General features: G+C 37.8%; 1 protein-coding gene across 2 annotated transcripts in view; it reads left to right on the forward strand.

Moving 5' to 3' along the window:
- Positions 1-343: 343 nt before the first annotated feature.
- Positions 344-14,791, forward strand: part of DCX (doublecortin) — a gene marked incomplete at both ends in the record, with an annotated part of 110,348 nt that continues 95,900 nt past the window's right edge. Inside the window, 3 exons of one of the 2 annotated variants that reach the window (XM_080718405.1) lie at positions 344-534; positions 864-1,249; positions 11,415-11,755. In XM_080718405.1, the coding sequence (XP_080574531.1) occupies positions 350-534; positions 864-1,249; positions 11,415-11,755 (912 nt within the window). Of the gene's footprint in view, positions 535-863; positions 1,250-11,414; positions 11,756-14,791 lie in introns of those variants that run through there. The other variant, XM_080718404.1, reaches the window with a different exon arrangement.

Here is a 14,791-nt window from a genome sequence, read left to right on the forward strand (position 1 = left end):
TATTCCATTAAGAGGTGTTGCTGCATTGGTGGTGGGGGGATGAAGCACCTGGGAGGGGGGAGGATTTTGTGACCAAATGGTACTGGGAAGAAAGCAGAGCTAATAATTTGTTAAATAACTGCTTTTCTAATCCTTTTTTCCAGCTTATTTCTTATGAATCTCAGATAGCGGCACCAGCTTGGTGGGGAGAGGGTTTGATGAATAGCACAAAGACAAGGGCTATTCCCTGGAGGCTGTCCCTTTAAAAGCGAATCCTAGTTTATTCTGGGGGAGGGGATGCACACATTAGAGTTGAAAAAAGGATTTGGAATAAAATTAAAACACTCCCCTTTATAATCATTGTACTGAGATGCAAAGACTGCTCCCTAAGCTGGAGATACTAACCTTGGCTAGCTCCTTCTGTTCTCTTCAGGGGGAATTTTGTCAGGCTATGGATTCATTTACAACTGTTAGTCATGTGGGCATGTGTGAGGAAACAGATGCCAGGTTTAATGTATTTAGCCTGAAGTTACAATTTGATAGGAGCCACTGTCAGTAAGTTCCAGGATTTTAAGCAATTTCAAAATCCCTCCCTCTTCTCTGGAATGGTCCCAAAAGTACCTCCCTTTCTATCTCTTACTCCCAACCCCCACAAGCACCAGTACCCCCACACAGCCCCTCCTTCTTCTCTTATTAAGATCAATATTCCTGCGGGTCAGGGGCAAGCAGCAGATGGGTCATGAGCTTTTTTCAACCAGCTCTTTTCACTAGCAGCAGATTGCAGATATGGATCTAACTAATATTTGAATTTTTTTTCTCTTTTTTTCTTCTTACCCCCTCTTTCTTTGCCTCTTCTTACCCCTACCCTTTTCTCCAACACTCAGGTCTCTGAGGTTCCACCAAAATATGGAACTTGATTTTGGACATTTTGACGAAAGAGATAAGGCATCCAGGAACATGAGAGGCTCAAGGATGAATGGGCTGCCCAGCCCCACTCACAGCGCCCACTGCAGTTTCTATCGAACCAGAACCTTGCAGGCACTGAGCAATGAAAAGAAAGCTAAGAAGGTACGTTTTTACCGCAATGGGGACCGCTACTTCAAGGGGATCGTGTATGCTGTGTCTTCTGACCGTTTTCGCAGCTTCGATGCTTTGCTGGCTGATCTGACCCGATCTCTGTCTGACAACATCAACCTGCCTCAGGGAGTGCGTTACATTTACACCATCGACGGATCCCGGAAGATTGGAAGCATGGATGAACTAGAAGAAGGTAATTCAAGTAGTGGGTGGTGGCCCTTGGTGGGAAATGGCATCTTGGTTATCATTCTATCATTAGATTTCAGTGAAAACCATTAGGAAACGTGTTTCTTAAGATAGCAAGTAATTGATGCTCAGACTTCGATACCACAGACATCATCAGACACTTCATGGGTTTTGGTTTCAGCTGGGGTTAAAGTGTAGATGGTGGTGATAGTTTATTGTGCTCACCTGCCAGGGTATACAAAGGAAAATCTGAATTGTGACATTAACTCTAGATCTCGTTCATAATGAACCCCGAGTGATATTATCGAGGCATACCTTAAAATTATTAGGGGCATAAGAAGAAAGGCTATTTGATTGGGTTAATAGAGAAAATATTACACCCATGTTTTATTTGAATTGCTGAGAAATTATTTGTGAATTGCAACTCACTGGAAATATGAACCCTAAAAGCAACACTTCCTGGATGCATTCACAGAAGACTATACTTTTAGGTAAGTGATCACTGCTCAGCTGTTGCTTCTAAAAAGCCCACTTTGGGGTGTGTCCCTGAGTCTTAGATCATTAGAAGAAATACCAAAGAAAGCTATAGATATGCCTGGTATTTTCATAAAGATCATTCGTATTAGAATAGAAAGTGATTCATTATACCTCAATCCTTTTAAATCCTCTCTATATTTTGGTAATTGCAACTGAATTTTCTGACCAGATTGTTAAAAATCTTCACAACTTTAGTATCTACCTGAAAATAGAGAAAATCTCAGCTCTTACCCAAACTTGCTCAACTATCAATTCTTCTTTGTGATCATTTAGAAAATAGATCTTGGGTCACATTGTTAATATTCTACATTATCAAATAAATTATATGGTAGAGGTTTCCTTATTCCTAATTTTAATCTGGTAGGTATGACATATGTGATCAATTTAACCTGGGATAGTGCTTTAAAAGACAGTCTGAAGGAATGATGATAGTGAAAAATGTTCCTCCTTAAATCCCATCCCCCATGAGCCACCCCTCCTTTCCCACTTCCTTCTTTCCTTGAGCAAAGGTGACTTTGGAGCAAGCAGATCTCCAGGGAAATCAAATTTTGAAATGGCCAAAAAGGAAGGAGAATCGGTACATTTAATTAATACCTTGATTAGTGAGTATTCAGCCTCTGCTGTACTGCTTCTAGGTTTCTTGTATTCTGAGACAAAGGAGCATGAGGGTTTCCCTTGTACAAGATCTCATTTATTTCAAATAGCTGTTTTTTCCCCAAAGTTGATGGGCAAAGTGATCAGGCAAGTTATTTGTAAGCTTATAAGAGGTATATACATACATATATATATATGTATATATATGTATATATATGTAAGTGTGCATACATATATACATATATAAATATATATGCATGTACATGTATATATATACATATATATACATTTGTTGCATCTTAATCTCATGGTTCCAGGCTGAGATTTTTCTATATAGCTGACCTTGAAAAGCAATGCCAAGGAGACTTAGATTATTTGATTATGCACAGAATGGACAGGCAGAGGTTAATCTTGTGCCTTTTGTGACCATCAAAAAATTAATTTCTAGTGCATATGTGAAAATAAAGGCAAAGCAGGGCAAACTTGAAGGATTTGAAGTTAGGTAGAGGGAGCTGTCCAACAGAGTAGTCGATAGGGTGTGTGTCTTTTGTTGCTATAAAATCCATATCTCAGGCAAATTTGAGGGATTTCTCTTTAATAACTTTCACAAACAAAGCACTGAAATCACCCAATATGTCATTATTTCTACTAGCTGTGATCTCCTAAAGACTATATTAGATGCTAAGGCAGAATTCTGAACTGAGTAATGTTGCATTTGGAGCAAGCATTAGGCTGTTCTTTTATCTGATATAAGAGAGATTTTGCACACATTTCCCTCTTAAATCCATTTTTTTCACATATTGATTTTTTCTCCCTGAAAGTGTGTGTGTGTGTGTGTGTGTGTGTGTGTGTGTGTGTGTGCATGTGCCTTGGTGTATTGGGAGAGGATTGGTGATAGATAATCTCAGTTTAATATGGGTAGGTAGTAAATGTAATTTGAAAAGGCTGGCTTTCTTTTCACTTGAATCGTCATGAGTTCGGCTAGATTGGACTCCTTTCATATACCACTCCTGGACAACTTCTGGGTGCCATCCTTCCTGGTGAATTCCCAGAAAATGTAGATTGTGAAAAGGGCTCAGTTGCATTTATTCATATGTCATCTACAATCATAAGTCACAGTGGATGTCAGTGCCTTTTCAGAACTAAGTATTGCATATTATGTAAAGAAAATTCAGGGTTATCTTGGAGATGTTGATAAATATCACCAATTTTCCCACTGACAGCCAAATGAGAAAGGTAATGAGGATGAAGAGGATAAAGAAACCATTTTTCCTCTTCTATTTCATCCTTTAGAACAAATCATCTAGAAAAGGACAGAACTCCCTTTACTTTACCTACGGAAGAGGTTGAATGAAAGTTAATAAAAATTCATATAACTTCCTGTTAAGCTTCAAACTGAAAATATTTGGAAAGATTTCTGAGTGAAGAATCAGGAGCACTGAGTTTTAGTCTTAGAGGAAGGATATTATGATGGAGAAAGAAGTCTTTTGAATCAGATATGATTTGGATTAAGGATCTGCCAGCTAATAGCTTTCGTGAATTTGGGAAAACCATTAGAAACCACAAGCCTCAGTTTTTCATCTGTAAAATGGGAATAAATGTTTTGAGAATTAAATAAGACAATGAATATGAAGTGCTAGCTCTTCATCCTGGTACACAGTAGCAATTAATAAAGGGGGGCTATTAAGGTTTGAGTTAGCTATATGATCATAAAATTGATTATATATTATATTCATAACTGGTTAACTATATGATCATAAGATTGTTCTTATCATCAATATGACGATTGTCCTCTCTGTTTAAAACAGCTGTTCATTCTAAAAACTTTTTATTTGTGGTGCTGGGGGTGGAACCCCGGGGCTTTCTAACTCCGGGCTATATTCTCGGGCATATTTTGTATTTTATTTTTAAACAGGGTCTCACTAAGCTGCTGAGAGCCTCACTAAGTAACTGAGGCTGGCTTTGAACCTGTGTGATTCTCGTGTCTCAGCCTCCCAAGCGCGGGGATTACAAGTGTGCGCCACCATGCCCAGCTCTAAAATCTTTTTTTCAATGTATAATTACATAGCATAACATCCACCTATTTATGTTACAATTCAATGATTTTTGGAAAATTAAATAGGTGGTGTAACTATCACTATACTCTAATTTTAGACCATTTCCATCTCTTTGAAAAGAAACCCGATACAAATTAGCTGTCACTGCCCATTTCTCTCAACCTCTCAATCCCCAGGCAACTATTTATCTGCTTTGTCTCAACATATTTTCCCATTTTGGACATTTTATATGTTAAATTACAGTCTATATGGTCTTTGTGCTTCTTTCTCTTAGAATAATGTTTTCAAGTTTTATCTGTGTTGTACCATATATCAGCACTTTGTTCCTTTATATTGGTGAACAATGATTCATTGTATCTACAGATCACATTTTGTGTATCTCTTGTGAGTAATATTCATAACTGTAAAGTGAGACTAGTAAGACCTGCCTTTTCTATCCATTAGGGTGATTGTGGGAGTAAAATTTGATATGGTATGGAAATACAGTGACAAGATAAAACAGCAGTTATAAGGTGTGACTAATAATAATGATGTGAGAATAATAATGATGAAGGCTCTAATAATAATGGTAATGATAATGCTAGTGAGGAGTTGTAATGGCTAGTGATTCCCAAACTGAGTTACCTTTCAAAATCTTTCTGAGCTGGGTGTGGTGGCACAGGCTTGTAATCCCCACGCTTGGGAGACTGAGACAGGAGGATTGCACAGGTTCAAAGCCAGCCTCAGCTACTTAGTGAGGCTCTCAGCAAATAAAATAGAAATAAAATAGAAAATAGGTCTGGAAGTGTACCCCAGAGGTAGAAAAGCCCCTGGGTTTCACCTTCAGTACCACAAAAAAAATCTTTCTGAGCTTTAGAAAAATAGATTCTTGGAAAAGACCTCAGAACTGTTGACTCAGTCCCAGGGCTAGTACTCCAGAAATTATTTTTATAGATCTCATAGGGTTGTTTCTTATGAAATATTAGCATTAGCATTGGGAAATATTAGATAATGTGATTTGAACAATATCCTTCTACTAACAACAGTGTTAGGAATTTCTGTGGATGCAGAAATCTTTGTTTTTATTTTTGGCTTTGTAGACCTTAAAGGAATAATAGAATATAGAATTACTATGTTTCCTAGTGGTCGCTTTATTAACTAGTTAACCTAAAAGAAAATGAAATAAAAAGAAACTGGTTAATAATCACTCTGACCTTGAGCACCCCTTTGTCTATAGTCTCTAGTCAACTGGCTGCTTCCAGATGCTGAAAATATCAAGAGGAGCATTTTGGACCAAAGTCAGGTTTTTGATGTCAGGTTGTCTGCAGCTCCTCGGGCACAACAAGGTCTTATCAAAATATGTGCCTCTCATTAGCTGTATCCCCAGTAGGTCAGTAAATAAAATCCATTTGTTGGATTGCCTTTTGTCTTGTCTTCCCTTTGTCTTTCACTGTAGAATTGTTCTCCCTTTTATATTTCATCAGATTATTTTCCTACTTCCTTGTATATATAAATGCCCAGATCAACTTCAAGGGTATATTTATGATTAGGCAGTTTTTGTTTTGTTTTGTTTTTTGTTTTGGTGGTACTGGGGTTCCTGGAAGCCCTTCTACCTTCGGGCTATACTCCCAGACCTATTTTATTTTTGGAAACAGGGTCTCTTTTTTTAGAATTGATATTTATTTTATTTAAAAAATTTTTAATATATATGTATTTTGGTGCATTGTACTCATACATCACAATGGAATACAAGACTTGTGAGGATATCACAAGCACACATCATCCAATTATCCAATCCCCATCCCATCCAATTATCCATCCTTTATCCAATCCCCATCCCATCCCCTCCCCCTCCCTCAATCCCATGCTTGATTGGTGATTAAATTTGATACATTTGTTTATGTACATAATGAGTTTTAAAAAGATTCCATCCTCCCCATCCCATCCTCTCTGATTGGTCACCTTAATTGTTCCTCTATAGGGCCCTTTCTTCAACTAGATCTCCTCCTATTACCTATTTCTTCCTAGTTTTTGCATATTAGGGAAAGCATCTGGTTTTTTTATTTTCTGTGATATTTCTCTGTGTATGCCACATTGCAAGTTCCAATCCCACTCTTGACGGCCCCAGCACTGGCCTGGCCACCCAGCACACTCTGATGCCGGACTCACTGGCTCCAGCACCAGGCTTGTTTCATGGCAGGCCCCAATTCTGGCCTTGCTGGCCCCGGTACTGGCCTAACCCCTCAGCAGGCTCTGAGCCTGCTGTGAGGAAAGGTGGGTGGGTGCTGGAAACAGGGTCTCTTAAGCCAGCGCAGCTGACTTAGAACCTGGAAGATCTTCCTGTCTCCGCCTCCCAAGCTCAGAGATTACAAGCCTGTGCCACCATGTCCGGCGATTAGCCAGTTTTTTTAATGCAAATTTAGACAAGTTTGAGTATTATGCAGACCATGGAACAGAATATATACAACTAGGGCAGTCTTGGAAAATATGAGCTGAATAGTGACACTTTGAGCCAGTTCTTTTGCCATAGCTTATTTCTTCTAATGGGATGAAAACATGTTTTCACTAATATATTCTCATGTGTATGTGTGTATATGTGTGTGTGTGTGTGTGTGTGTGTGTGTGTGTTATGTGGTACTGGGGATTGAACTTAGGGCTATTATAACTCTGAGCTGCATATCCAGCCCTTTTAATTTTTTAATTTTGAAACAAAGTATTGATAAGGTGCTGAGACTGATCTTGAACCTATAATTTCCTGTCTTGGCCTCCCAAGTTCTGAGATTACAAACATGTAATGGCTTATTTTATAATAAAGCATAATTTAGTATTTAATTGAGTAATACAAGAAAGTATCATTTAATATTTTCTTTCTTGAGTTAGGAAGCCCAGAACAAGAAGAAAAAGCCCAGGGAAGAGTGTTTTACACTGAGAAGATATATACTCAATAATTTGAAAATGGAGCCCTCCTAAAAGTTAAAGGAGGTAGACATTACATCATTTTGAACTCACAGTTCATTCCATTTCTGTCCTTTAAGCTTCCATTACTTAATTTTCTTAACTTCTCTTCCTAAAGCAGATTGTCAATTCCAGCAGATTTTCATCTTGGTTAGTTCTGAAACCAATTTGCCTTGTTGGTTCTCAAGGCAAGAGAGTGGAAGTGGCCCCTGGAAGCCATAGCACAATGGGAATCCAACTGTGTAAAGGTGTACCACACCTCACTCAGCTTCACGTGTCAGGTGGCAGGATGTGTGTGAAACACCTGGCCTCAGCAGCAGACATTGCAAACATTTCCAAAATCAGAACAAGGAAGCCTTAGTCTAGCAAAGCAGCACATTTGGTATCTTTCCAGGAGTAGAAGCGAAGGTCCTTAGGGGTGAACACCTATTTCTTTAACATTTAATAATTTATATTTAAACATGTATATTTTCTAAAACCTATTTGAAATAGGAAAGAAAAGAAAATTCCTTCCTATAGACCTTTAAGCCTAGAAGACTCCCAGCTATTCCTAGGGCAATACCTTCCATTTGTGGATGAAAAAGCTGAGACTTAGATTAAGTGATTTGGCTGAAGTCACACATCTCTGTTTGAGATCTGATTCCAGGTCTGTCTGGCCCCCAAGCCACTACTCTTAACCAGCATAAATTTCCTTCCCTCAGTAGGCATCAGCAGTGGCTTTGCTGAGTGTTAGCCATAGATCTCAGGCATGTTGCATCTGCAGCACCTGGAAGCCTCCCTAGATTCTGTAAGGACAGTGCTCATGTTACATGGTGATTACATCTCAGGTCCTAGATGGCTGACTATTGCTTTCTTTTCTCTGCTTTCCTTCAACTTTTGCTCCTTACTCCATGTCCTTTCCCTCAGCCTTTTCTCTTTACTTTTCCCCTTTGCACTTTCCTCATTCTTCTCCACTGTTTCTTCAGATGAGGGTCTTAATAATAACAATGGGAATTTATGACATACTTTGTTCCAGTCTCTATGCTCAGCATTTTACTTCCATCGCCTGATTCGCACCCCCACACCAATCCTTTAAGATAGGTGTTACTAAGTTAGAATGGAAGGATAGGAGAGGAAGAAAGCTGAGGTTGTTCAATGGAGGAGCTACATATGAGTATGTGTAATAGTATAAATATAGCATGGTTAACCTGGACACTCTTTATTGGGAGGGGGGAAGGGAAATGGGGGTGGGGGGTCACAAAGAACAATCTAAATGTATACCATTTTCAATATGTTCCACTTATAAATAAAATAAAATATGGAAAAAATAAAAACATAAAAAACAAAAAAGATAGGTATTACTATTAGCACCCCACTTTGCAGACAAGACATTGTGGCCAAGGGAGGCTAGGTAACTGGTATGAGGGGCTGTAACTAAGAAGTGTTGAGGATCCTATTTCGACTGACATCATGTCAGCTGTTCTTTTTCCATTACTCTGTATTCAGGCCAAAAGGAGAGAACGGAGTGACTAAAACGTACCCTCAGAGGGTACTCAACGTAGACTTGGCAGAGGGCTGAGCCCTCTGGAAAGTTCTTGGTTGTCATTTGATACTCTAACTGTTTGCCATCATGTTCATTTTCATCTGGGGGTAGTTAATCATACTTATAGTTCAGAGGCTTAAGAGGTTTAAGAGATGGGGGCAAAAATGTCCAGAGTCCTAATGGGGCACCACAGCTGACTCTCCAGAAGAGAGTGTGGATGAGGAAAATCATAAATATATGGCCTTGCACATTTCCACACACCACCAGTTGTCTGAAGGAGTTTTAAAGTGCATGACAGGTTATGGAAAACATCTGATTCTAAAGCAGTAACCTTTTGGGAGGTGACCATGAATCTGGTGAAGTGCTAAGGCAAGAGGCCATTTTTAGTCTATGCAGGATGTTGGCTATGAATATATGGAGGGACTAGAAGGGCCCCTTTTTCCTTTTAAGCCATAAATTAAACATCCTAGCCTCTGATCACTTGAGCTGATTTGGATTATCCAGCAAGAAAACCAGAGAAATTAGGATTTTTCTTAGTAGGTATCTTTGTCTTTTTCATCTTGGGCATGCAATGGCACCCCTGCTTATCTACAAACTATCCTTTGATTTCCCTGTCAAGACCAAACACTAGTGCCTTCTAAGACTTGAGGAAATATTTGTATGTCACTTACCATCTTCTTACACACACACACACACACACACACACACACAGTGTGTGCGTGTGCACATACAGAGAGAGAATGGGAGAGAGAAAGAGAGAGAGAAAGAGAGAGAGAGAGAGAGAGAGAGAGAGAGAGAGAGAATGAATGTCCTTGAAGGTGCTCTAGAGATTTTTTTACTGATTCTTTTCATAGCAAGAATTGATAAATTTATTAATTAAAGCAACAAATACTTTGATGCTACAGTGAAGCAATCAATATTTCCAACAGAAGTGGGTTATTGGCCGGTTATTTCTCAATGTCTCTGTGTGCTCCTCCTGCTGAGAAAAAAAGAAGAGCAATCAGACTACAATTGTGTCTAATGCTTTCTTTGCACTGGCTAGAGTTTATTTATTTATATATGGTTATTTCTGATTACTTGCGCCCAATGACATCAAACTGCTTCTGCAGCTCAGCCTCTGGATGAACTTCTATGTACCTTGAGGCTAAGGTGTTTTAATACAAATTCAACTGTTCTCAGTATTTTCTCCCCCAGGCTGAACCTATATCTCCTATTTTCTTCAGCTTCTAGTCCCAGGTGTCTAATCTCTTCTTGCCTTTGGCCCCTGCATTTCTTCTGCTGTATTAGTCATTTCCTTTAGCCCAAAGTGAATGTAAAACCTACACTAGATTCCTCCAATTCATAAATCAGGCTGTATGATGTATTCTTATGTAGTCTCACATCTGTACCTCATTACTTTTGGTGGCCAAGGGAAGCACTGGTGAGGATGGCCCTGAACATACAGATCTAGTGTGTAGGATTTGGGAGGATGAAAAGATACAAATGGGCGGTAGTAACAGGGAAGAGTGTTTTTCAAGCAATAGCTAGACTTGCAAACACAGGAAATAGTCTGTATGTGTATGTATGTCTGAGTGTATATTTTATTACTTAGACACTTTCTCTACCTACACAAGGGACTGAGCAGTAGAGGATATGCTTATATGCACATGTATGCATTTAACACACACACACACACACTCTCTCTCTCTCTCTCTCTCTCTCTCTCTCTATCTCTATCTCTATTTCTCTCTTGCCATTTCAATATTCCAACACTTAGCCAAATACTCTGTGCAAAGACTGGTCTGGCTTTTACCAAGTATGTACTATATGCCCAATATGCAAGTTGACTTAATTCACTTTAACTTGGAATAAAAATATTTTAACTTTTAAGATTCTCCTTGGTTCATAAAATAACAAAGAAGTAAGCCTATGAGACTGAAAACAGTATAAGAACATTAGAAGACAGACGTGTTACAAATGCTCAAGTAATTCTCCAAGAGTTAACACCCTATAAACTAACATACATGATTAAATTCTAATAAAGCCATATTAACCCTGAGAACTTCACTTCTTAGATAACATATGGGTGTTTTAATTGTCCTCATAACATCTTTATATTCAACTAGGTATTCTAATATATTGATGAATGTTTTGTTGATTACTTTTTTCTTGTGTTACTGGGATTGAACCAGGGGCTTTCTACCTCCAACTTACACCTCCCCAGTCCTATTTATTTTTATCTTGAAAAGTTTTGTTCGATTGATGATAGTCTCACCAAATTTTTGAGACTGTCCTCAAATCTACGATCTTTCTATCTCAGTCTCCCAAGTACTGGGATTACAGGCATGTGCCAGCAATCCCAGCATCTGATTATGTTTGAATTTGAATAAGCCAAGCTGTCAGAAAGCACATTTAGGAATTGTGCCTAAGGTTTGTTATCATCACCATATCTTCAAAAGTCTTACTTGTATCTCAGTGTATATTACTTTGGATAGAGTTATTACATCTGCTATTGAACTAATTATTCAATCACTTATTTCTTGCCTTAGGGGAAAGCTATGTTTGTTCCTCAGACAACTTCTTTAAAAAGGTGGAGTACACCAAGAATGTTAATCCCAACTGGTCTGTCAATGTGAAAACATCTGCCAACATGAAAGCCCCTCAGTCCCTGGCTAGCAGCAACAGTGCTCAGGCCAGAGAAAATAAGGACTTTGTACGCCCAAAACTGGTGACCATCATCCGCAGCGGGGTGAAACCTCGAAAGGCTGTTCGTGTGCTTCTGAACAAGAAGACAGCCCACTCTTTTGAGCAAGTACTTACTGACATCACTGAAGCCATAAAACTAGAGACTGGGGTCGTCAAAAAACTCTACACTCTGGATGGAAAACAGGTAAGTCCCTTTTCAAAGCACTCTTCTCATTTTTCCAAAACCTTGGATCATCATCTCATAACTAAACTATTATTTCTGATGGAAGGACTTTTCTTTCATATCTTATCATCACTACCTAATATTAATTGTCTCATTTGGAGGAAAGGATTTTTTAGAAGTCAAAGCAATGGGCCAAGAATCCGAGGCTTTGCTGTTCAATCTGCTTCAGATTTACCAAGTATAATGATCACTTAGCTTCAGCTTCCTTATCTGCTAAAAAATTGTCTTGGAAACTAGATCTTTTGCATTCTTATGAGTATGAATTTAACTATTGCACAAAACAACCTTGATTTATGAGTAAAGATGAGATCGTCTCACTCCTTTTTTCTTAGTATTTACATGTTTGTATTGTGTATCCAGCCAGATGAAAAAAGGCTGAAGTGACCCTCATATTCTACAAAAGGATTCAAATATTGGGGAAGCACTGAAGCCTGTGGTTCATTGTCTTTGCCTTACACTAAACCATATTTTTCTTTCTCCCTCTTCCATGTGTCATAGCTGTCTTAATTTGGTTTCACTCATGGTTTGTGTGAGAAAAGGGCTATTTCGAGAACCTAAAATTAGCCCAAGAAAGATAGTGCCATCTGTTCCCTTCCAAATCAGGTTCTTCATGTCATTGGTTATACTACTGAAGTACCACCTATATTAATATCTGGAAAGAATGCAGCCAGGCGTCTCCATCAGACAGATGCACCATTCTCTTGTGCATAGGGATCTGTAAATATATGACAAAAAATGTTCCAAGGGAATCAGAACAGTGATTTGTTCCATTGGCTCCAAAGAGAATCTTGGTCCCCATGAGAGAAGATAATTGTGAATTATTATCAGTCCATAATTCTACCTCTTAAAATACCTTTGGTGTTTGAACAACTATATAGATTCTTTAAAAAAACTGAGTCACTAGATATCAAAATGTCTGATGAGTATTCGAATGTATAACTGTGATTCCCTCCCATAATTTCTAAGATGTAATGTGTGCTCCAAGAATTTTAATTTCAGGTAAAAATCACTCAAGTACTATACATTTGGCAATTTTTATAAATTTGTGGTTTCTATCTACTTTCTGTAATTTTTTTGTGCTGACCCATACCTAGAGGCATTGGTTATAATGATTTATGTTTGTATATTAAAATAACAGGTTTACTTATGATATTGGGAAAAGTTACAACTTCTAAACATCTTTTTTAAAGTATTTATTTTTCAAATACTATGTATATTATCAAAAAGAGCTGCCTAGGAACAGGCTTAATTGCCAAAAACTCGTTTGGGAGAAATAGGAACCAGTTTTATCATCACTGGATTTCAGATTAGATAATGAACTTAGAGGCCATGATATTTAGTCTCCCACCTAAGGTAGGGATATACTCTATAATAATTTCTTGAGACATCCTAGTCCATTGTTCAACAATTATGCTTTTTAGAAGTTTTTTCTTATTTAAGACATGAGTCTACTTCCTTCTAACTCCAGCCTCTTAAAGTAATATAGGATAAATGCAAATCAAAGACATAAGATTAGGATCCAGAAGATTTGGTTTTCAGTGCTTTTATTGTCACTTACTATTTGATCTTGGACTAATCACTTAGCTATCCCAAACATTTAAAATCCTCATTTGTACAAGGGGGCTGAACGAGTGTGTCATGCTTATGTTTACAGGATTTTCATGGGGATCAAATAAAACAATGAATGTAAAAACAGTCTGTAAATTAAAACACACATATATTTGCATATAAATAATCATTAAATGGTATTTATGGTAATTTGCATATATATTAACACATTTTAGCTCTTTTTCCCCTACTTTATCTTTATAATTCTCAAGAGTCTCCAATAATTTATAGATAATCCATTCATTGTCAGTCTTTGATTGCTCCTAATAATATAAAAGTGCATACCTCCATCTTCTAGGTAAGCAGCCCTAGTGTAATTTGAGTGGCTATTCATCCTCAGTAAGTCATGCAGAGTATGTATGTATATACATGTATATATGTGTATATATATTTATATATTCTCTTTAAAATGCCTATATATTTGGAGGGAGGAAGCGGGGAGAGAGAGAACACAAAGCAATGTTGTTTGCAGAAGTTATGAAATGATTGGAAATTAACTACCTTAACCTTAAATGGATGGTAAGATTGGTATACATGGGATAACCCACCAAACAAATATTGTTGTATTATTATAGCAAGTACATTAAGTAACCAAATTGCGGGAAGGTATGCATGGAGCTACATACTAATAACAAAATATCTGCTGAGTATACTGAAGGTTGGTGCCAAAACCCTAAATTTTGGAGCCCATCCCATTTTCCAATTCTAGTGATGACAGTTCTAATATAACCATCTGTCAGTCACTTTGATTATTGGTGAATATTATCACTAATTTGGAATATGATCTTCTGTAGAGCCTGAAGATCCATCTGTTGTAATGATTTGAACTTGCTTGGATGGTATTTACGACTGTCTTTGGCTATATATAGCGTCAGTCACTAAGTTGGAAAGGAGAGAGTATGGTCAAGTCTCTTCATTATGGAATATCTTATTTATGAAATCAAGGCCATAAGTTGATTTCAGGGTATTTTCTAATTGTATCCAAGATCAACCAAAGTGTTTCCCCCTCTTCATTTAAGTAATGATGAGCTAAAAGACCCCATTTGATTACACCAAATTACTATTACTTCTGTTCTCATGTATACCAGTAGGCTGATCAGCTTATAAAGATTGACAAGAAATCTGTGCACATGGCTGTTATATTTGTTTTTGTTTTGCTTTTATGTACTTTTGGAGCCCTTCATTTCTTTAGGTCTTATGATTTGTTGCTATAGATGACTGGTTTCTGGACATTTTGCCTCTGAGATGTGATCTGTGTAGATAGGAAAGTTAACTATTGCTAGTACAAAAAGGTCCAAATTTTTTCTTTTACTCATTAAGAAATTGCTAATGGGATAAAGAGTAGTTGGTAGAGTCATGTCTATTCAGGAGACAGACAAAATGGATTTC

This window comes from Muscardinus avellanarius, assembly GCF_963383645.1.
Source record: "Muscardinus avellanarius genome assembly, chromosome: X".
Taxonomy (NCBI): domain Eukaryota; kingdom Metazoa; phylum Chordata; class Mammalia; order Rodentia; family Gliridae; genus Muscardinus; species Muscardinus avellanarius.